At 37.9% G+C, this 23,590-nt stretch overlaps 1 protein-coding gene across 3 annotated transcripts; it reads left to right on the forward strand.

Annotated features, from left to right (window-relative positions):
* Positions 1–1,197: 1,197 nt before the first annotated feature.
* On the forward strand, positions 1,198–19,139 carry SFTPD (surfactant protein D). Of its 3 annotated transcripts, none has more exons than XM_042033672.1 (5): positions 1,198–1,675; positions 8,895–8,982; positions 16,610–16,748; positions 17,907–17,984; positions 18,588–19,139. In XM_042033672.1, exons 3-5 carry the CDS (start codon positions 16,625–16,627, stop codon positions 18,962–18,964), a joined length of 579 nt encoding a protein of 192 aa, XP_041889606.1. In that variant the 5' UTR covers positions 1,198–1,675; positions 8,895–8,982; positions 16,610–16,624; the 3' UTR covers positions 18,965–19,139. The 3 variants fall into 3 exon arrangements, with proteins under 3 accessions (XP_041889606.1, XP_041889608.1, XP_041889607.1); XM_042033674.1 differs by lacking the exon at positions 1,198–1,675 and adding an exon at positions 4,544–4,558; XM_042033673.1 differs by lacking the exons at positions 1,198–1,675; positions 8,895–8,982 and adding an exon at positions 10,036–10,060.
* Positions 19,140–23,590: the final 4,451 nt, after the last annotated feature.

The raw sequence follows: 23,590 nt of genomic DNA on the forward strand, positions 1-23,590 counted from the left end.
GGTTATAACTTGATTGCTTCATACACTCTATGCCCCAACAGCAGAATTCCCCCAAGGTAGGATTTGTTAGGTAACTTTTTTCATGCACTGCTGCAAACAGCAAATAGACCCACAAATGCTTTCTGTCATGTGATAGAACCAAGTCACCCTCTCTCCTAAGTTGTTAAATCAGTTTCTGTCCAAATTCTTAATAAGTACACATGAAACTGTATATTTTCTTACCATATCCTGTCTGTGTTATCATGTATATACCACCCACCCTGGAATTAGATACTTGCTTTTCAATCACAAAGAAAGTCTCAACATTATCACTTTAGATGAACTACGACATCAAATTTCAGTGCCATATATTGATATTCTGCATAGACATTTTCTGGTCCACATACTCCTCAGTGTGCCCTCTGCAATTCCATGGTTGAAATAAGTAAAGCCAGCAGTATCTTTCAACAAACTGCTTCAGAGAGGAATCCTCAATGTTGCAATTTAGCTCATTTTCCAAATCATATACTGTGATGAGTGATTGGAATACAGCTGAACCAGACTGGCTTTCTGGTTTGAGAGAATGTGTACCTCTGCAACAGCATGAGGGCATTTATTTCACTGGATTTTCAGTGCAATAAGTAGGTGTAGTAAAGGCTTTTCCATCAAAGTAATGCATTTCCAAGCAGATGAAGCTTTCTACAGGAATAATTCAATTTTCCTGAGATGTATTTATTTTCCTGAGGGTGGGCAGGGGGAAGAGGAAAGGGGAAGGAGTCAGCATTTGGTGCTCTCTTAAAGCACTAAGAAAACATAGTGGGAGAAAAAATTAGGAAACATTTGAACAATTTTAAGTTAAACTCTAGGTGAAGAATTGACAGGCCTATAAAGTTTTCCTGGAAAAGTTGGACCTTCAGAAATAAAAGGAACTTTAGAACCACAAGGAGAGAGAGGAATAAAAGTAGAATATAAAGTAAGAAAGTAAGAAATAAATTTCTCATGTTTCTATAATGTGATTTTCAACCTTTTAGCATATTCTCCAAAAAATATTCGTGTTAGTGACTAGTATTTCTATAGCATCACTTGAGGAAAGGTGTGATTTCCAGAAGCATGAGGAGCAGAAAAATAAACCATCTGTTGTATAGGAGATGAGTTGCCCAGCAGAACTGAAGGAAGAAAGTGTCTGGAATGAGTCACTAGCTTGTTGTTTCCTGTGAGTGAAATACCAAGCTTTCTATCTTATGTTATAAACAGCATTTTTTATTCTTTGCCTGTTCATGTGGCTTTTGCTCCAACTTTAATTCATTTGAAAATGCTCACATGTGTGTTTTGCCTCTGAGAATTGGGCTTTTCCCTCTGACCGGAAGATGACTCTGGCAGCCCTGAGAATTCAAAGCCTATCAAAGTGTTCACTTGGGTCAGAGATAAGGCACTCCCAGTTGGACAAATTCCCTAAACAAATCTGCAGTGTGGCCTGTGATTTCTGCTCTGGAAACCAAATATCTCTTTCATGGGGCATCAGATTTCTGGAAAGCTGAGCATCTTGGAAACAGGTGTTGTGTGGTCGTTTTAATATAAATTATTAAATAACAGCCTTGACTTCCACTTATAGTAACTGATGACTTGCAGAGACAAGTAACTGCTTTGGAAACAAAAGCACAGCTTTTGGAGGCTGAATGAAATAGACCCAAAAAAGGTAAGGTCCAATCATTTGTATGTTTACTTTTTGGCCTGGTAAAATGATGGATGCGGTTGTGCTGGAGAAGGGGTGAAAAAGAGTAGGTTGAAACAAATATTGCGAATTTCTCTCCTGTTGCTAATGGATAATGGTCAATATTTAAATGATTTCTCACTGAATACAACCTTCCTGACCTGACCTGTCAAACTTAAAGGACTGCTTTGCCAACTTACAGGGCAGGGGATGTTACATGGACTGCAGGATCAGCCACTGTTCTCCAGGTACTTGTGCTTTAAGCATTGCATTGATATTTCCAGGTGTCTGTTTTGTTTGACTTCTACAGAATTCTGCCCTACTACTTCCAAAATGCCAGTTTATAGTTGGTATCAGCTGCTTCTGAAGTACAATAAATAACTAAAGCATAATCAATATCTTGTATAATACAATTAAAGTTCCCATTTGTTTCTAGCTTTGAATTTAAAGAACATCAGGAGTATTGCTAAAAACCATATTTGTCTCATCTGGAAAAGAAGGAAAATCCCTTTGGGCAAAACTGGAAGCACACTTGCCTTTCCTAGGAACGAGGCTGAGAACACAGCTTTACAAGGCTTTTTAACACCTTCAAAACAGGCTTCTGTGGGGATATCTGGAGAACAAACTGGAGGCACGTTCATGTATCTGAATGAAAGGACTGTAGTTTAGAAGAACTGAAATGATGGAGAACCAAATAATCTAAAAAATTAAGATTGCGCAGTAATACAAGATTCTGGGGAAATTTAATGTTATTAATTGTTTGTGAATTGTTGAGTCAATGAATCTAGGAAAACCCAAAGTTTTTGCTCCCAGTTATGTGGTCGATACAGCAGTTTGTTCCCTTAAAAGTGGCCTGGAATAACCAGAAACAGGGTGTATTTATAATTGTTCTCTCTTTGACCTTCAGTTTTGAATCTCCTAGTAAAATACAGATTTCTTTTGTTCAATCATTATGAATTAAAATGTGTTTATTGTAGTGGTATCAGGGTAATAAGTTATGGCATGCTCAGTGGGTTGGTGATTCTTTCTGCCTGAGTTCCTCACAAATGCAGTGTGAGGGAAGCATTTTTTACTAATCTTGAAACTAATGAAAAATATTTCTCTATTCCCTCTTTGAGGTGAGCTGTAAACTTGGAGAGATTACTCTCCAAATGCTGTTTCAGATTCATTCTTTTATGATGTAAATAATGCACAGCGCATACAGTCCTGTGTTTCTTCAGTATTTAGTGATGCCTTTGCTCCTGGGGCACTTTTATTCTAGTTCTAAAATTGACAGATAATGATCACTTAGAGCCTAGAGTGGTATTTATCATCTGAATACAGAAGTCCACTGCAGTAGCTACTGGCATGGAAATAATTTCTTTTTTGAAGTTTCAGCTATTTTCATGCTGTTCTTCCCATGCGATGGGAAAATGAATTGTGCTGTAACTACAAAGAGGAATAAAACAGTAAACCAGTCAGCCAAGTTGCTTTGTGTGCAGTAGAAAATCACAAGAGTACAAGGTGATGTTTTTTGGCAATCTATAGGCATCAACTGAGGTACAGGAGATATAAATCAAGATTTAGATGCAGTGGAAAGCAGAAAATTTTTTGTCTTAAATTAAATATAAAAGCCTGCCAGTGAAATGTTCTCCAAGTGGAATTTAGCTCATGCAGAAAAAAGCAAAAGGCCTTATTTATGTGATAGGTCCTTAATGCCAGAGAAGTGGTCCTACAGGCTTTTGTGATTTTCTTGACGGGAGCTTCTTTCAACTCAAGTGAACTACAAAAACAGAATTACAGACTGTATTAACTAGGAATGGGTGAATATCATGACAACAAAGCCCAATACTACAAGTCTAGCAATTAAGAAAAATGTTTCCATTGAAGGCTTTAAGTGTTTAACTGTGGAGGAATAGATTTTCAATTTGTCTTCCACTTAGTTTAAGACTAAGCTAAGTGCCTCTACAGAGAGAAGGATTGTGTCTACACTGGCAAGTTATGGACCCATGGGAGCATAGGAATGTATCTGTACAGAGGAGTATTTGATGCCCCACTCTTCTGGTTTATAGCTATTATTTTCACTGCCTAATTTTCTGTCTACCTTTTTAAGTAATGACATTTCTTTTCTCTGCACTAGGTTATACAGGTACAGCAAAAAAGCAATTACTGAAATTGGTAAAGGATATGAATTTTCCAGAGTATGATTTAGCTGCTGATCTGCTTCATGTCCTCCTTGTGATTACTGGCAAAGTATCTTTGCAGTTCTCAAGTGAACTGCATTCCTTTTCTGCATTAATTGGTGTCCTGAAGCTATGAAAAACAGCATTTTAAAAATTTTGCCTGGAAGTTTTTAATCAATATTTATTATCTAAAAACACAGGAAATTATGTAATATTTATAAGATGTATTTGAGTTTAGGGATCAGAGATAATTCAGTCTCCCATGCATTCATTTGGAATGATTATGTAAGTCTATTTTGAGACTGTATCCAGAAACCACTGTGAAATGTTTTGATACCATTTCATTTGGAGCTGGACTAGGAGCAGTGAAGTGTTTTGTCCCCAGTGCATTGGCCAGTAGGTTACAGTGACTAAACTACTGATTTGAAAAAAAACCCCTGGAATAGTATTTTGGAGATATGAATGGTTGTTTTATTTCAACTGGTTTTTTTAGAAATACTATTCCTAATTGCCATATCAGTCACTTTCTCAAGAGTTCAGTTCTGAAGTGTAATTTAGACTGATTTTTACATTCTTTTTCCTGGCAAATCTCCAGTAGAGTTGAGAAATTTATGAAGCTTCTTGTACCCCTAAGTTAATGTTTATTTTCAGAGAGAACTGTGCTTCATTCAAATGGTATCCATACAAACCACAAAATGGTTTGCAGGTAAGTGCAAAAGTATTCTTATGCTAAACACCTTGGAAGTTCACAAAAGCAGAGTGGGAAAACAGTCCTATTGTACGCTCAGTTTCAAACAGTCCAAAGTTATCAGATAATTAAATTTTTAACCAGGCTGTGTACAGGAAAGGTGTATTTGGCCCCAACAAGGATTGTGTCTATAGAAAACCTGAGGTGCACTTCTGGAATCTTCTTGAAATAAACTCCCATTCCTTAAGCCTTTAGGTTTCATTCTGGTGTCACTTCTCATTTCCAGTATTCCGTGTCATGTAGGTTTACCCTGGTGTAAACCATCTCAAGGGAAAAGCTCCCCTCAGTGTGACACTTCCTGGGCAGAAGGGAAGCTGGCAGCTTCCCTTCCTTTTGAGAAAACCAAACTCTGCTCTTTATGACACTGGTGGAAACCCATCTCTGCTGGAGTTGCCCTAGAAATGCAGCTGTGCAAGTGAAAGTGTAGCTCTGTTAGTCTGGGCTTACCTGGTAAACTGTCCTGTCCTGAACCAGTGCTCAGAGGAGCAGAGTACTGCTGCTGGAATCTGAGACCTTGGAAGGCCATTGTGTAGGAGCAGGCTGATCTCAGGCTGGACCAAAGTCCACAGGGTTGGAACCACACCTAGAAACAGAAAATGAGCTCTTACTAAGTCATATTACTTGAAACTTTTAAATTCAGCAAGGTGATATCATATGTACCCTAAGTTTTGACCTTTCTCAAAACCGATGTTAGGGACACCTTTTCTTTCTTGAGGGACACCTTTCTTCAGTAGGTGTTAAAGAGTCAGTTTGAAATTGTGTTCTGTTGTCTTCCAAGAGGCTTAAATCGGCATCCCTGACAACCACTTAATTTTGCATTAATTATAAACTAATCTGTACTAATCTGTACTTGCTGTTCTATCCCTGATTAGAATCAACTCATATAGTACTCATATGACCTCCACAGAGCTTCTAAGTAATTCAGGATGAAAGCAGCATTTTTTAATCAGCTGCTGGGTTTATCTTTCTAAAACACAATTTCAGGTTAAGTAGGCTCAGGAAGAGCTATCCTGTTGCATGTGAAAAAAACACAATCTCTGAAAAGCTCTTTTCCTTCTCTTTAGTTTTCAAGTGGCAATTTTTGGTGGAAACTACAAGGTGCAAACAGGAAGCCATTCAATCAGTAGCAACTCGTACTTACTGCTTTATTTTTTACTTATAACACATAAATATGGGGAAATGGGTGGTTAACTTATGCTTAGAGCAGAGAATTGTGTTCTTTGCTGTGGCTCATTTCCTGTTGTGAGGGCATCAAACCCTTGGGTTAAACATGCAGAGGAGAAGCTTTATGCAGTGTGACTTCAGCACTACCAAATGGCTTCATTCTGTGGCTTAGCACCTGGGGGACATAAGGAGTGAAAAATCATTCCTGGGTCACAGTTTGGCCAAAAATGCTCAGGGGAATAAATAATGCAGGACTGCCTGGAAACCTAGGCACAGTCTTGTGTCTCTTTTAAGCTCTCTGCCAAACCTCTCAGCACTTGCAGCATGACTGGATACTCTGTGTTCTCTCTAGCAGGAATGACTTTTTCCTGAGGCACCTGCAGTTAAAATATCTTTTTACGGCCTGTGACTCTGGTGAAGATTCAGACATCAGTAGCTTGAGCTGTTTAGATCAGTGCTTCAGGGTAGACAATTGTAAGAGCTTTTTCCTGGCTTTCTGGTTTATAACTTCAGCTAGTGGGACAGTTTGTCCCTCAGAGCTGAGCTTGTGAATTAATGCTGCAAGAAGCTTCTGACAGCTTTGTAGTGGGAGGAAGACTCTACAGTGTCTAACTGGTTGGCATCCTCTTCCAGGGTGTTTAAATTCAGATCAAATTTCAAGTAGCTGGACTAAATACACAGAATGTGAGAGCAGCAGTTGACCCACGTTTAGGTGTCTGATTCCAGAGTCTGAGATTCCTACGTTGGGCGCCATGCAAACACACCTGCACCAGCTCAGCAGTACAGCAGCCTGAATTTCAGTGTTTCATTGCATCTTTCCTTGTCAGGCTTTCTGGGCTTACTTGGGAGGGCCCTGAACAGAATATCTCCCCCTTCTTCCCACCTGCACTGTTCTGCTACAACACTTGGACACTTCTGCCTTGTGCTTCAGCTATGTACAAAAAAAGGTCCTATGCAAATTTCCATCCTGCCCCAAGAATTATACCCAAGCACATTTATGATTCAAAGTTTTCTTTTGATGTAAGAGAAGCTAAAACACACAAGCTGCTTTAGCTGAGGTGGACACAGCATTTGACCAAATTTAGTTGGACATCCTGAAACCTCTTAAGCAAAATCATAATGCATATATTAGTTACTATCTTGATTATCTCCTATCTTGCACTTTATGTATCCAGTGACACCTCTGTAAAGGTGTCCCACTCTGAAGTGGTTTGATCAGTACCACATTGCCTATAGATCACACTGAAGTGGTTTGATCAGTACCACAATGCCTACTGATCACAGCCTTTTAACTTCTCTATCCCCTTACACCCTCTCCATCCTGCCTAAGCAACTACATGTATTAACAGAAGCACAGTAAAGACAGGAGGAAGTGCTGTACTTTTTAAATCCTTTTACATCTTTACCTTTTTATTCTAGAGCTGAAGCTAAAATGAAAAAAAAGGGGGAATTTATGGAACTTCCTAAGCCTGCTAAGTAGATCTTTTATTTATGCATCAAAAACTAGTGGAGCAAATATTATCTTGAAGCCTCTGATTGTCCTGTATGGGCTGTTATTTTCTAGTACATGGTATTTTGCCTCAAGCTGCAATTGCCACCCTCTGGAGAATCTCATCTTTCATTTTCATGAGTGAAGTGCATTTCTAGCTTTTGTGACTAATGGTGAAAAAAGTTAAGAGCCTTTCAATTGAAAAGTTCTACAAGCAAAGTGAAAATGTTCGTTTCTTTATAACACCATGTTTTAAATTCTGTCATAAAGCAGAACCTGTATTTTTAATAAGTGGGGATTAAGTGTTGGCAACAATATGGTAGGACTGGATGGCAAGAAAAGCAGTTATCTCATCACACAATAGCAGTTGCAAAAGCTATTCAAGAAATATTTCAAATGTGCTTAAATGTATTATATATCACTTCACTGGAAACTATATGTTACACTCTGTCTCAAGCTACTGGGAGCTCTCCAGTGGTTTCTAGTGCTGCAGTCCTGAGGTTTGCTTTTTGTCAAATACTCTCAGAATAGTTCTGGATTCAGTCTTTATTCTGGCCAGCTGTGGGAGTTGTTGAAAAGTATAATTGTTTACATCATTTATCTCTGTAACAGTCACAAAGCATGTTCCTGAGGAAGGGTAAAAAGATGTAAAAGATGGCAGTTATTAAACAGTTGGGTCCCATTTGTGTGGGAAAATAGATGCTAGAGAAATGTAATGTATTACTGGCATGGTAGCACTGGTACCAAAACATTTCGCAGCACAGTTGTTCTCCAGGTTTTTAAAACTAAATTTTCTAAGTTAATACTTAAATTCCACTTCAGCTTTAGAGGATTGTCCATGGGAACAATGGAAATGGCCTGACCTTATGGAAGAGGCACTCCATTGTACCAGTAGGCTGGGCTGTGCACAGGCCTGAACGCAGGCACAGCTGGGGAAAACCTGTGCTGCACGTATTTTCTAGCTTGGATCCCTGAGACGGTCTGGTAAGGCAGACAAACAATGAGACTACTTGAAAAATAAGCATATTTGAAGTGTTCTTGTGTAGACTCCCACTCCTGAGAAACAAGCCTATTCCAGTCTGCCTAGAATGATTCCTCAAATCCAAGCAGAGTGCCAAAACTAATTTATAAATAAATATAATAAATATTATTTCATTATACTACAAAAGATATATTTTATACTAGAATAGGTAGCTGAAATGATTATTAATAATTGCGTAGAGTTTCTCTTGTCTTACTAACAAAAATAGTGTTTAATCTTCAAAACTACATATAAAGCTACTATAAAGGGTGTAAGGGGTGACCCCCATGGAATAACAAAATGATATTTTATTAGTTAAGTAATTGACATTCATGGTTATTACATTTCTCAGAGTTATTAAACATTCTCTTTGATTTGTCATTCAAGTTAAGTCTGCTGTGTTTCAATAACCTACTAAAAAATTTCAGTTTGAATCATTTTGGCCTCAAGCAACATTCAAGATCTTCCCATCTCTTGAGAGAGAATCTGTGTGTGTAGAACTCTGCTCATTCCCATTTGTTTTATCTCTATTTCTTTCAGTCTTCATCTGTTCCTTGTTTTTATCTATTAGATGAACTTCAATGGGCTTTAAACAGAGCTTTTCTTGTTTACCCTTGCAGGAATCTTCCAAGAATATTTCTGCACTGAAGCCTCTGCAATGACTTCACCTTACGTGGTTTCAAGTCAGCTCAGATGTATCAATAAAAGGTAAGGAGATTAATCTGCTTCCTTGTGCACTTAGAGCTTTTCCTTTGCATGTCAGCACTTCATCTCAGTATGGCTCAGTGCAGCACCACTGGCTTCTGTCTAAGCCCCCAGCCCTGAGGACTGAGCTACTCCTCTGGGGTTTCAGCACAGAACCACCACGTTGAATTGCAGGAGCTGGGTGGATGCAGCGCTGGGCCTCAACAACCCATCAGGTGCTCAGGATCTCTGCTTTTCAGGGGACTGAAATGATGAAGTGCTTTACTAGCGGTCTGCTATAAAGGGTTCCTCTGCTTTTGCACGAATTAGAATCTAAAAATGTGCCATTGCAAAAGAAGCAGACTCTGTATGTTAAGCTCTACGTGCTTCCAACAACACAGGCAGCTAAAACATAGAGTATTTTGTGTTCAGTCTCCTGAAAAATTCTGTGGAAAATTGGAATTCTGTAATACCTGTTATCTTAATTTTCAGCTCATAATAGCAATAAAACCCATGATAGTTGTTGTTTCCTGGGAATTCATTAGCAGTTGTGTCCCTTCAGTAAAATACAAAGGAGCTTCATTTCACTGTGACCATCAGACCTAAACAGCAGCTTGATGAGTTTATTATTTTCTTCTGCTACTCTGTATTTTCTGCCATGTGTTTTCAACAACAAGTTTCTCCTAAGGACTTTGAATTTCAATTGCAAATAAAACATTGACAATGCTTTTCGATACATATGTTCTAACACCTATCAATGAGACATTATGCAGCCATTTCCCAGCAATAACAACATAATAAGAGCTTGGCAGGATTTTTTTTCTATCAGCAGGCTAGATTATTTTAAATTGATAAAAAGAGCCAGGTGGCTATTTATAAGGGCAAGATATGAATTGCAAGCCTACGTTTCCAAGGCGATGTTGGCCAGTGGCTGCTCAAGCATAAATTGCTTCCTATTATGACTTTGGATAGGAGGTACATGGTCCTGCTCATCTCTATGGGAACACAAAGTGGCAGGACACCTCCAGCACTGCTCTTTGCACTGTTTCCAGTAAAAGAAGGCAATACTTGCTCCACTGTGACACACCTAATCGACACTGCAGTGAGTAATTTCGTCATGTTGTTGAACAAGGATTAGGAATCATGTCCCATCCTGTTATTTAGTATTCCCCTAAAAGGGCTACTTGGGGCAGAAGATGCAAGGAGGAATTAGAGTTGGTAATGTGGCCTGCAGGATACAAAGGTGAATTGATCTGAGGAAAAAACCAGGACTCCTCAATGCTTCTAGGAATACCATCTCTCTAAACTTTAGTTATTCTAGCTCTGAAACGGGTAAGAAACAGACTTGAAGACATTACAAGGTTGTGAATTTAGAATGAAATACTTCTGGTTTCTGTTTGTTTATAAAAGGACAAGACAGAAGCTGATTATAGAGTGGCTTAATTTTTACTAAACCTGGATAAAGAATATGGGAGGGAAGAAGGGGAAGAGTGCTTTTCCTGCCCAAAGGAAGGAAGAAGGCTGAGTCTCAAAATCTGTTTTTGTCAAAGCAAGAAATGCTTGATGACGCCTTTGTTTTAATATGCTCTGGTTGATTTTCTTTTTTTTTTTTTTTTCCTAGGCATAGAAATAATGGTTCAGTCAAAATGACTTGTCTAACAACTTGCCTACCATTTTCACAAAACCCAAGAGGCCACTTAGCTGATGTCTGTAGCTTAAATCAATTATTTCAAGTATAGGAGAAAGAAGGAATGGAATACAATCTAAAAGCAAAGGCCAAGTAGTTCTGTTAACATCAGTTTAAGCTGTAGGATTTTTGGTAGGAGAGAACCATGTCTGGTTTTTTAAAGAAAGCTCTGAAAATCTGGTCATCTCTTTTCTTCACAGCATAGTTTGAATTGCTTCTCCTAGAATAGAAAATAGATTGATAGATTAAAAGGGGTGTGGGGTCTGCTTGAAGCCTTTCTTTTTTTTCATAAGCTTATGCTTTCTGTACTTTGCAAGAACAAGACTATGCAAGGGCTGTTCAGTTCAGTCTGGTGAAGCCTGCTTTTCAAAATCCAATACTCCAAGCTCTGTTCCCCATCTCTGCTGTCTTCCTTTTGGAAACTCAGGATCTATATTCATTATTCCTCCTTTTTCTCCATCCATCTGTGTACACTTAAACCTAGAAATCTCCTCCCTGGGATCCACTTCCCAAAAGAACAGTGCATTATTAAGCTGACAGCATGTGTCTGATGCCATGTTTTCTCATAAATATCAATAAGTCTCATCAGAAATTGCATTCTTTCTGTAAGATGCTTATCCTCAAGTTAAAGTCTAGGACACACATGCAGAATTTTCTCTCAGTATTAGCAGCATGGTAAAGTGCCACACTCGCTACATTTTTTCCTCCCATTCCTGCATCCGTGCACTGTAAATAAGCATACAAACTATTTTATCAGTGTTTCTTTCTTCTTTTCCAAAGGTGGGGGACTGTTGAACTTGACATATTCTTGTTTGGTTTTTTGTCAATAATTAAATTGCAGGTGGGAAGGAAGTAGCACTTCACCTACTGGATTTTTTCATGACCTAAGAGGTGACATATGTTTAGTGCCCTGTATTTCTGATGAGGTTTTAAGCTGATGCCAATGAACACTCTTAAAACTAATTATAGACACTTAACTCTGTATGATTTAAATCTCAGGAAATAGATACAGTGGAAATACTAGACAAATATAAAAAATGACTGTTGTTTTGAAAGAGGTAAACATGGAGAATTGACCACACCCGCTTACCACACAGATGCTGTGCCAAGGACACACACAGAGAGTCTCTATCAGGAACTCGCAGCACAGTGACACATTTAAGATTATGGTCTCACAAATTGCTAAAATAAACTAGCAAGGCTGTGCAGCACCATTTTATGTGAAAAAGCACGGTGCAACTTTATGCAGATCAGGATATGGTAAGTTATCATAATCGGTTAGTTATCAGCTCCCCTCAAAACAGCAAAATGTGTTTACCTTGTGTTCTGAAAATGAGAGGCTTGAAGGCTGTATAAAATTAGTTCTGGTTTTGAAACCCCCTTGCCAGTTAGTTTTTTGAAGGTAGCATGCAGAGCTGCTATATAAAGAAGCAGTCTTTTTGGGTACATGACATCTTGAAAATCAGAGTCCTTTTTTCCCCCCCAAGTTCTCCTTTGCTGATAGTTGAGCAGGCCATTGCAGGGTTTGGGTTTAATTCACTGGCAGCACAGCATATTTCATATTATTATGGCTCTTCTTAATGATAGAAAGAGGTATGCAGTACCTGGGGTCCACTGAAACCATTGAAGTTCCCTGGCTGAGTTTTGTGGGTGTTTCCCAGCTAAAGGCCTTCAGCCATTACCACACAGGTTTACCTGCAAAATTGTGGATTCCCATCCATGTAGCTATTCTACAGGGATGCTAGGTTGCAGAAAAAATATTTACTTTCTTTCTTCATTGTTTGAGTATGTTTGTTTTCTCTCATTCTCTGCTGCGTAACTAAGGAAAGTATATCTAATGACTAAGTAATCTCTCACATTGGATTATGCTTTAGACTTCTTATCAGATTCCATTGTGTAAGTAAAATCTGGCTCATGGGAGAACAACTGTTGTCAAATGTATCTTTCTTCAAAAGTTTTGGTAAAATAATTGATAAGGTTTTCCTAGATCATAAGCCATGTTTTGCTCATGCCACACTTTCCTGAATGGACAGAAATAACAGCTGGTGGGGCTTTGCTGATCTCCATGTTTAATGTTTTCAATTCTTTATTTAGTTGTTTTATAATATAAACTGTCTTAGGTGGAAGAAACAGAACAAATCTTCAGAGACCTATCACGTTCATGTATTAAAGTTGCTTGTATTTTCAGTGATGCAGCAGAAACCCTTACAACTGTTGCAGAGTTGCCTAGAAATTGGATTGCTATGAGGTTGTGTCCTGGTAACATGCCCAAAAACTTGGGCACCAAGTAGTTTAAAATATTGCTTCTCAAAATATGGATCCATTAAGTTCCATCTTATCCTGGAACTGAAGAAATTTTCTATGTACCCCAGAGGTCTGCTGCCATCCAGAAACAGAATTACCCTTGTCTTTCCGTGTGCTGAACTGTCTGGTATCTGTGCTATTCTGCAACAGGAATTGGAACAAAATATTTTATCTGTAGAGTACTGTCTAATCCACATCTTATGCACTCAACACCATTTTTTTTTGCACCTACCTCATCTGGACTACAGGGAGAAATAGTTTCCATTGGTGGGGTGAGAGGTTTTGTAAAATGAGTCACCTGCATTCAAAGCTCTGGTAGAGGAAGGACTTGAAGCTAGATTGTCTATAATGTAAATTTGTGAGTGTTAATTGATCATTTGCTGAAAAGGATGCCTGATAGGTCTCAGTTTGCTATTTGTGGGGTGTTTTGAGCTGATGAACAGGACATGCTGGGCACTTTTAACTACAGGACAAGGCTCAGAGTTGTGAATAGAAGTGGATTTAAGTGCCTACACTACTTCTAAGGGGAATCCTAAGTGTATCTTCTCCTTTGGTATTTTATCTTAGCTAGGTCAGCCAGTTGATATTAAACATCTCCCTAACTACTGAACAGGGAGCCTAAAGATGTTAGCTTGAAGCTGTGAATCCTGCTGGAATTATTCAGAAAGAATAACACTATAGTTAGGGATTACGACAAAACAGTTTTTGTAAAATGCAAATGAAAAATAGAAAACATCCTATCCTTAAGAGACCCCAGTATAAATTGACAGAATGCAGAAAAGCTGTAAAGCTGAGGTATTTCTTCTATCTCTTAGTTAAGGAATTGATGTGTTGGCTTGCTGAGGTTTATAAAACAAACCCCATCTAGGATCAAACACTCTAGAAGGCATCTGAACCAGAAGTTAAAAGACCCCAATATTTATTTCTGGGAAACCAGAGGAGCAAAACCTCTGGTTGCTTTTTTTTTCTTGAAAATTATATCCATTTGAGAATTTTGTGCATGTATGCAGATTTTTTCCAAGATCCATCTCTGACCAAGAGAGGATCAGCTGTACCCTACATGCAAGAGAGACCAGAAGCTCCTGGAAACACTGAGTATCCTAGCACATAGCCAGAAAATTATATTAAGGTAAGGTGAGTACATCAGATACAGAGAGGGGAGGTAAATTTTAGAATTCTGATTACTGGTTCAGACTATCTGGAAGGTACCAAGCTTCCCTAAGGTTTACCATGAGAGTATCTTTCCTTTTACAAGAGCCTCTGGTGGTCATCTGCCATTTTTTTGCTTTTGTAAAACCAGCAATTTTTAAAAGTGGCCTAGAATTGGCGAAAGTTACTTTACATTTTTTTATATATTTTGTGTCTACAAATGTAGGGTTATCTGTTAGTTCTAGGTTGTATTTTCTACAACTTTGGCTTTCTCATCAGAAAAAGAAATTTCTCAACCCTTAAAACTGAACTCAGTATTTGCATAACAAGTTTGTGAGCAAAACTAAAAAAGCTCATTCATGGCCTCAGTATGCAGTCTCCACTTCAGCCATATCGTTTAACAAACATGACACTATATAAAGGGGATTTGTGTGAACTGGTTTTTCATTGCACTTTGAAGCAGAAGGGTAAGTTGAATTTCCTTTTAATAAATCACAAGGAATTTCAGCTAGAAGGCAAACCCGTTCCTTTTCATTTCTGTGGTCATATTTACATTCTAAAATTAAATTTCCCTTTATTAGTAATTTTTTTACTTTGCTTATACTAGCAATTTTAGTAGATAAGGAGATGCCTGAAGGACACTAGATAGTAATGACTGAAGAAGGTCATTAAAACTGGATTAAAACTGAAGAGCTGTGTTTTTTCCATTTTGCTATATAACTGATCAAGAGTCTGACTCTGCATCATAATCCAATTATGAGCTGGATGCAGTAGTCCATTCAAATGTAATTCCCTGAATGATCATCACCAGGCAAAGGGTACATGTTGTAATTGCATTTCCTTATCTCAAGGATGTAAGTATTCCTAGCCACCTAAGATAGGTTTCTGTTAGGGTCTTTAATAATCTGCTCTCTCTGAGTCACTGGCCAGCATTTTCAGAGGCATCTGCTGACCTTCAATAGAGTAAAGGATAAACAACTTGAGACGCTTCAGATTCAACAAACAAAGCTCAGCAGCACCTTTAACACTGCACATGTGTTCTCAGGTGGATTTGATTTTACACTCTTTAAAGTGGAAATTCTAGACCATGTGGAATAGATACTGCTATTAATTACACAGATTCCATATGCTGCAAATTTATGATGTAATTGAATATTCTTATATTCAAGGGTATGTCCCATTGGGTTGACTTCGATGAGACATTCCCCTAGAAAAACAAGCTGGTGTTGATGCAGATAAAGAATCATCTCAAAAGTCTTCTAAAACAAAGTCAATCTGGAAGAAATAAACAATGTTTTTTTCTTTTAAAAGCTCACCCCATTTAATGAATGGCACTAAACTTGTATTTTGATTCTGAGTGGCATATATACTTTGGAACAAATACCTTGTTATAGCTGATGAACCTAGGTGTTAATAATCTTACAGCATTCAAGCCAACCAAGTTTTTATTTTAAATTTTAGGTGGAGTTAGATTTAGAAAATGCTATGTATAAATGCTGATTTTTTTTTTTTAAAGATGGAAATTTTTTAAGAGAGAGCAGTCCAGGATCCTCTCTAATTTGTGCCAATAGAAAATTGAAGTAATGGATATTGAGTTATTTGTTCTGTATGAGTCAACACATGAGAAATGGATACCCATTCTGGCATCTTAAACCTTTCTTTATATCTCCTGTTCGTTTAACTGAAGGATGTCAATAACTGGGTGTCTCCATGCCATAGTATTTCATAGTCCTTCAGGTTTAACAGCTGCACAGCACACCCACTTGCTCTGCTGTAAACCCACGATGTGTAGTTTTAAAGTGCTTTTTAGTCTTGCTATCTCAGCACTAAGATTATAACCCTACTTATTGTTTTAGCTGTAAGGATAAAATAAGATGAATAAGCTTATTACCAACCAGCAAAATTGCATTTTCTACAAGATTAACTCTGACATTTTCAAGCTTGTGGAATTTTGTTCAAAACAGGATAGGAATGTCAATTGAGCTATAAAGTTTTTCCCACGTGTAAAACAGTATCAGTTTATGCCAAATAAATGTGCTTAGATAGTGTTGTGCTTTGACAAGCTCCAAAACATTACAACTACCACTATAACAGATTTGCCTTTCAGGTTAATATCATCTGCATCATTGAGTGATTATAGTCCTTGCAGGCAACTAATGCCTTAAGTGTGATCAGTTACAGTTGAGCCTATCATTTCTCAAGGATTAATCCAACAAATAGTCAGTGACAGTGAAAGGGATAATTTATCTTCACTACTCCCCAACGTGTGGCTATCATCCTGTAATAAGCATATCAAGTTTTATCAGTCAAGAAAGAGTTTTGTGTATAAATTACACAGTGGTTGCAAAATAAATCTGGGAAATCTCTTACATCCAAACTCTAGACTTTATTTAAACAAGGAAATAATGTAAATTTCAAGAAGGCATGAAGTTGGGGAGAGTGCAACTGTATAAATAATGCCAACAATTTCTTACAGAATCACTGCCTGACAAATGTGTGGGTTTTTTTCAGCTGGCCTGAGAAATCATGTTGTCTTACTCATCCTACATACTCATAGCACTGGCTGCTTTGTTAGTGACCTGCCATGCATTGAGTAAATGTCCAGGAATGTCTGGGCTGCCTGGTATCCCTGGAAGAGACGGGCTGAAAGGTAAGCAAACTTGCCTTTTTTGCAACAGATCCTTGTTACAAAGGCTGCATGACTAGAAACAGACAGCACAGAAGGACACGTGCTCTCAAGGGAGCAGCTGTGTTAAGCAGAGGGAGGAAAACACAACGGCGGAAATGGACAGTTTAATTTTTTTTTCTAAAAAAACAGTCTCCTCTCTCTTTGGGGGGAAGAGGGGAATTGAACAGGTTATCAACACACTAACATGTAAATATTATATATTTATATAAATATAATTGGGTCTTTGTAGTGCTTTTCCATTGACTTACCAAGGGAATAGCTTGGGAATACCAAGGGAATTGCTTCTTTCACAGCAGTTTTTTCTTAAAGTATGAAGATAATGTTATTTCAATACAAGGCTAAAGCACTATCAAAATTATTCCCAGACTCCCTTTATTAGGTCAAATATGGGTTTTTTTAATGGATTGTGAAGTGCAGTAAGCGTTGCAGTGTTGTAGCTTGGGAATGCAGCAACATTCTGTGCTTCTACATTGCTGATTGTTTCAGCTGTGAATAGTGGATCGTGATCATGGGAGTACATTAGTGACTCTATTCTACATGTGGGACCTCTGGTACCTATGGAAAGTGGCATGAAAAAAGAATCTACCTTTAGAGTGAATGCCCATCTTTAGCAACCAGTGCTGCATGGACTCTCTTTCACACAGTCTATTCAGAAACCTCCCTCTACCACTGTTTATGGCTCCCATTAAAGTGAGATAAACATAAAGCATACACCCAGCACATTAAAAAGAAAATCGTATGGTGCCGTAGGAACTTTTTCCTCATCAAAGTATCCCTTGTGCCTGTTCACTACCAAGTAGTAGAATGAAACTAATTCTCTTTGGCAAAGCCAGTGTCACAGATATAAATAACAAAAGGCTTCAAACCTGTAAAGTTTCAGTCTCTTCTCTGCAGAGGAGAATTATCAGCATTTCAGAGGATTGGAGGTTTTTGGTAGTTTGCTTTAATATAGATTAACAACAATGTGAAAACATACTGGAAAAATTTTTATTTTACACTTGCTGATGTTAAAAATACATTTTCAAGTTAGTTCTGGAAAATGGTTTTGTCCAGGGGATTGTTCCTATCAGCAGAGCCTAGTTTTGCTTGATTGTATAACTTTTATTTTTATCTGCACAGGTCTACCTGATTCTCTGGACGCCGAACGCCCCAGTGCTTCAGTAAATTTGAAACACCGACTTTTCCGACTTGAGGCTGGTAATTCTTCCCCTTGTTATTTTTTCAGCTCATAGTCAATTTTAAGTGCAATAGGCAAAGTTAGTTACAGAATCACAACTTGCAGGAAAGAAACTGCATTTGAAAATGATACTACATCCCCAAACCCCATTTTCTCATTCAAAGCAAGGGAAGGGTTCATGGGAACTCAGTTTTTACCACATTGCACTTTCATCTATCAGCAGTCAAATGTTAAAGGTGATGAATTGTTTTGTGCTGAAAAGGGATTTACATAACAATTTATCATTTCCCTGTTTCCCTTGCTCAAATCTGAAGCAAACTGATCTTATTTAGAAAGTACACAAAGTATAACAGGGCTGATATTTAGCAGCTGTTGGTGGGACATCCTTGTCTTGGAGACAAGGACAGGGGGTCACAGGCAGCAAAATAATATATTTCGTGAACAACTAGTGTGTAAATAAACAACAATGGGTAAAATTAAAGCTCTTTACTCCTCTTCATCCTTTGCTCTCAATTTTTCCCTCTGTTCCTCTTAATAGTTTTAGTATTCTCTTGATTTCTCTCTTTGCTTTTACATCAGTAGGCTATAGAAAATTTACAAAGCTAACTCTTTTCATGTTTCAGTGCTTGCTTTGAATGGGAAAATAAGAAAAGTAGGAGAGAAAATGCTTGCCAGCAATAGGAAGAAAGTTGACTTTGCATCAGCACTACAGTCCTGTGAAGAGGTTGGAGGAACTCTTGCAGCTCCCAAGAATGAGGAGGAGAATATAGCTATTATGGACATTGTGAAACAGTATAACCAATATGCTTACTTGGGCATTAGGAAGGGGGAGACTTCAGGTCCATTTAAGTATATAAATGGCATGCCTCTGAATTATAGCAACTGGCACCAACATAAGCCTGATGGCGAAGGGAAAGAGAAATGTGTGGAGATGTACACTGATGGGACCTGGAATGACAAAAAATGCAACATGTATCGTCTCACAATCTGCGAATTTTAAAGAATGGCCTTTCAGCCACCTCAGAGCATGGAGATAATGAAATATTCTGTGCTTCAGGTTGATTAAATTTGCAATTTTTCTGTATTCTAAAATATAAAATGAATCATGATTTTTTTTTATCCTTAGGAAAATGCCAAATATGCTAGGTGATTAAAGTGATTACAGTGTGCCTGAACTGATGTGTTTGTCTCTTTTGGAGGGTTGGAAATACCCCAGAATTCTTTTTCCATGTCAGCCTGTCTCCATACTTTGTGAAGGTTAGAGGAAAATTCTGAGGTTTGACTTTGGATATTGAAAATGCTGAAGTTAAAATTTGCCCATGGCTTCATAGTTGGAAGCATTTTGAAGTACCTAATAGTTCCTGCCTTAAAAGAGATGCACAGATGTTGACTTCACTGGAGCAATTATGGTTTCATGTTTTGGACAGGGCTTTCAATTACAGAGCCTGTGTTGTGTCACATTGAACTACCCACTGATTCATCAGCATCCACATTTAACTTTTGTTTTATAAAAATATTAATACTACCAATTACAGTTAATTTTTCTAGTTTCAGAAGCTACTCTCTATAAAACACAGCGAGAAATATTGCACTAGATTCCAGCAGACAGAGATGTGTATAAAATGCTAAAGATTGCATTTTGTTGCTAAAACAGCACATTGCCTCAGAAAACCATGAGATTGCAGTGTTAGAAGGTCACCTGTCTTTTCCCAAAACACTAAGCAAAGCACATAATATTTTGGGAAGCCTGCTAAGAGTGGCACTTCAATCAGTTCAAACACAAACGTGTCTGCTGAGGTTATACCAAGTAGCAGCACAGACAGACCTCAACTCAAATCCAGTAGGACCAAGAAGCACCTTTTCACAAAATATTTTCACTGCTTCTCCGTTCGGGCAGCTGGTGAGCAGGGGCAGCTGAGCAGAGTACCATGAGCAGCAAATTCCCACATTCTTACCTTGCAGTGAGGAAGTCCTGGGCTCATCCATTGTCATTTTCACACTATGTAAGGGAAAAAAAAAAAAAAAAGATAGCCTTAGCTTTAAAATACATGCATTAAACACATCCTCCTTCCCCACAGGAGCCCCTGGGAAGCTGGGCAGTGAAGTTCCTAAGCCTTCCCTGAGGAAAAGAGATGGGATCTATTCCCATTCAGTTCAAGCCCTGCAAATAGGAAAGGTTCAGCCTCTTGCACACTTTTGGCAAGGGGTGATTCCCCTCCAGGTTGCATGCAGCAACCATCAGAGAGCAGACAGGGATTTGGAAATGGAAAAAGTATACCAGGACCACGTTGGACAGATTTCAAAGTGTGAACCTGCTTTCCAAAGAGGCTTGTTTTGACTCCTATGACCATTACACCATTTTAGCTAAAAGTTTCAAATGGGAAGGGAATAGAGCCATGGATTCTGACTTGAAGGTTACACTGAGAAATAGTAAGGCTAAATTAATGCCTTTTTGTTTTCCCAGGCTTAGCTCTGACCAGCCACACTAAATCTGCTAGAAAGAGTTGAAAGTTTGCTTGAAACTACCTCTTAAATTTTAATTATTAGAATTTTAGTAAGTAAACTTCATTAGCAATTTTTTTTAGTCTTTTAACCATGCAGATTCCTTATTAGAACAAAGGGACTACTCTTCACAAAGAGGCATCGTGTTACAGAAAAAGCCTCCCCCAAAAAAATCGCTACCAACATCCTCTTTTGCTCTCTAAATTGAAAAAGCACATTCATTTACACAGATCTCCAACTAGTTTTGGGGTATCCTATTCCTTTAGCTAATGAAAAATTTATTTCTACCACCTTGGGATTTACAAAATGACTATAGACATCTCTCGTTAAGATCCTTCATGAGTAAATATTGCCAATGTTTTAACACAATATAGCATCTATATCTAAACAGATCTAGACTTCAAGACGCCCAGGTGTTTTTTATCCAGTTAAGAAAAATAAGGTTTTTGTTTTCCAATCACAAGCTAGTATTTATTACATCAAAAAGGAAAACATTTAGCCTTGGTCTGAGAGGCCAATTTCTTTCAGCTTTAGCCATTATTATAGAAAAAAAGGAGAAAAAACCAACTCAAACTCATACATGCTGCTGAAAAATAAAAGTTCCTCAGACCCAGTCAGAGAACTTCTAGGCAGTACTTTTCCCTTTGTGGTTCACACTTGATCTGTAGTGTTGCTTGATTATTCTTTGCAGTTCCACAAAGTATCCAGAAATTGTTATTTTTTATTTCTATACGGCTTTTTTTTGCGTTTTGGTGTTATACCCTCAAATACTATTAGAAACAACAGCATTTCAGTCAATTTTTTGTGAAATATCTGAATTCTCCATTTATATATTAATGAATTTTTTTAATGGACAGAGACACTGGGAACATGAAGAAACAAAATAAATTGTTTCTGTGTTCTGCTATGATACTATAAATAATTTTGATAAGATCTTTCCTTAAAAGTGCAAAGAGCAACACTAATTCCTGATGTATAACAACCAGACCAGGAAAAATCCAAGTTAGTCCTTTTTTTCTTAATTTAATGAATTATAATTTAACTAATAACAATTTGCTAAAGAAGTGCAACATAAAGGTAAGATCTTTAAATCAGAAAATTAGTCGCTCCCCCAATGCTGTAGAAGTTAAGAATTAGGATCCTAGTACAACTAAAAACATGGCAAAACTTCCAGGCCTTTTGAGGCAAATTGACCATGTCTCACATAAGAGAAATTGAATACAGTTATTACAGAATGTTTAACAGTAAGACTTTGGCCATAAAAATCATGGATATTTATTTCATAAAGAATTGTCTCTGGTATAGAGTGATATCTTCTTTTAAAATGGTATAATTTAATTAATTTTTGCAGTTTAGAATAGTATTATCAATTTTGAGCACTCAAAAACCTCACACCAGCCCCCAGCAATCCCTACCGCACGTGAAGAAATTGACCTTCAATTCCAGAAAATACAAATTTTTCTGTGGATTCCTGAATTTTGTAGAAATTTGATTTAAAAAACCACCAAGGCCCATGGTTCTCAATAAAACTGAGTTCAAATTCAACCTTTTGTGAACCTAAGTGGCAGGATGTGACACAGGCTGCCAGGGCTACCTTATCTTGTATAAATTGTGAGCTGTACCTCAGAGTATCAGATTGCACGGGATTTTTCATTACCCGAAGTTGAAACATACTGTTATAAAGTCCTATTAGCCCACAGTTACACAAACATACCTGATTTTAAAACACAGTAGATACGGGATTCTTGAAAATTAGAGTAGCACCTTCTTAAAAAATGGTAAAAGGACTAGGATTGTTTTTTTAAGCCCCTCCTAGGAAACCAGGGTTTGGCAGAATTTTCCTCCAGGGTGATAATCCAGGTTTGATGCCAGGTGAAATCTGGAATGAAGCTTTCACCCATCTCTGCCCTTGTGGCTCAGGAGCTGAACAGCACTGCAGAGCAAGGAGGCTTGAGGAGGCTAAATGTGGTAGTACTGGTTATGATGGTAAAGACTTCAGTGAATTTATCCTTCTTCTGCAGATAATGGAGAACACCTGCAGACTATATGGAATAATAGTTCATCTGGGTCATAAAAAGAGATTTTGGGGTTTTTTTCCCTTGGAATACTGTTTTGCTGTTAACAATTATTGAAGAGATGAGATATTGTCTTGCTTTCTATTTTCTATACAGCTTCTGTGTTTTTTCTCAGCTGAGCTGCACCAAGTGACAGAGACATCTAGAGATGTCCACCTGGATCCTTCACATGTAACTTATGTCGGTGGGGCAAGATGGCAGTAGCATTTATGTGCACAGATCACAGGTAAAATGAAGACTTCCTGCTCTAAAATGCTGCTCATAATTTAATTTAAAAAAATGTGTATTGAAGTCTGCCATCCCAGGTGTCCACATCTCCCTGAATTGCTTCCTGTCTTTGATGCTCGGCAAAAATAACCTCAGCCCTCCTCTGAGAAATGGGACCTCATATCTCCCCATAATCTGTGCTCTTCCTGCTATTCCCAGGCATAATGGAGTTGCTGGGGACAGTCTGATAATTATTTGGAAGAGAAAAGGGAATGCAGAAAGCACAGAACAAAGTGGAAACAAGGTAGAGTGAAAAAAAAGCAGAACAGAACAAAATCAATGTAAATAGAAAATATAGATGGGGTTGGGGGCATTTAAATACAAACAGAGAATAAGAAAACAATTTTTAAGGTTATCTGAAGTGTAAATAGCACTATAGAAGGAAAAAACCTAACTTTCAGGAGATTAAGTATACCAAAGAAAGACTATCAAACAGGCTTATGGAAGGAGCACACCCCATTCAACTATTACACCACATCTGTACAGCTAAGAAAGCTAATGCAGCTAAGAAAGCAGCATTAACCAACCTTTGTCCTTAGCAGGTTTTGCATTTACCTATGTACACTGCACAACACAACCTACTCACAATATATTTAATTTGCTTCACTGCCACTGAAACTATGAAAGCTCTTGCTGATAGATGTGGAAACAGAAGAAAAGTTACCTCAATACTCAGATATAGTTTGTTCTTTGTCAGATCTGTGCCCTTGGATCTTGCAAGACCTCTGTGATATGTGGTTCAAGGAAAGATCAGAAAATAGTTTACAAGCTATGGTAGTTAT

This window comes from Corvus kubaryi, unplaced genomic scaffold (genome assembly GCF_017639235.1).
Source record: "Corvus kubaryi isolate FWS band 111438036 unplaced genomic scaffold, C.kubaryi_AGA036_p1.0 37357, whole genome shotgun sequence".
Classification (NCBI taxonomy): domain Eukaryota; kingdom Metazoa; phylum Chordata; class Aves; order Passeriformes; family Corvidae; genus Corvus; species Corvus kubaryi.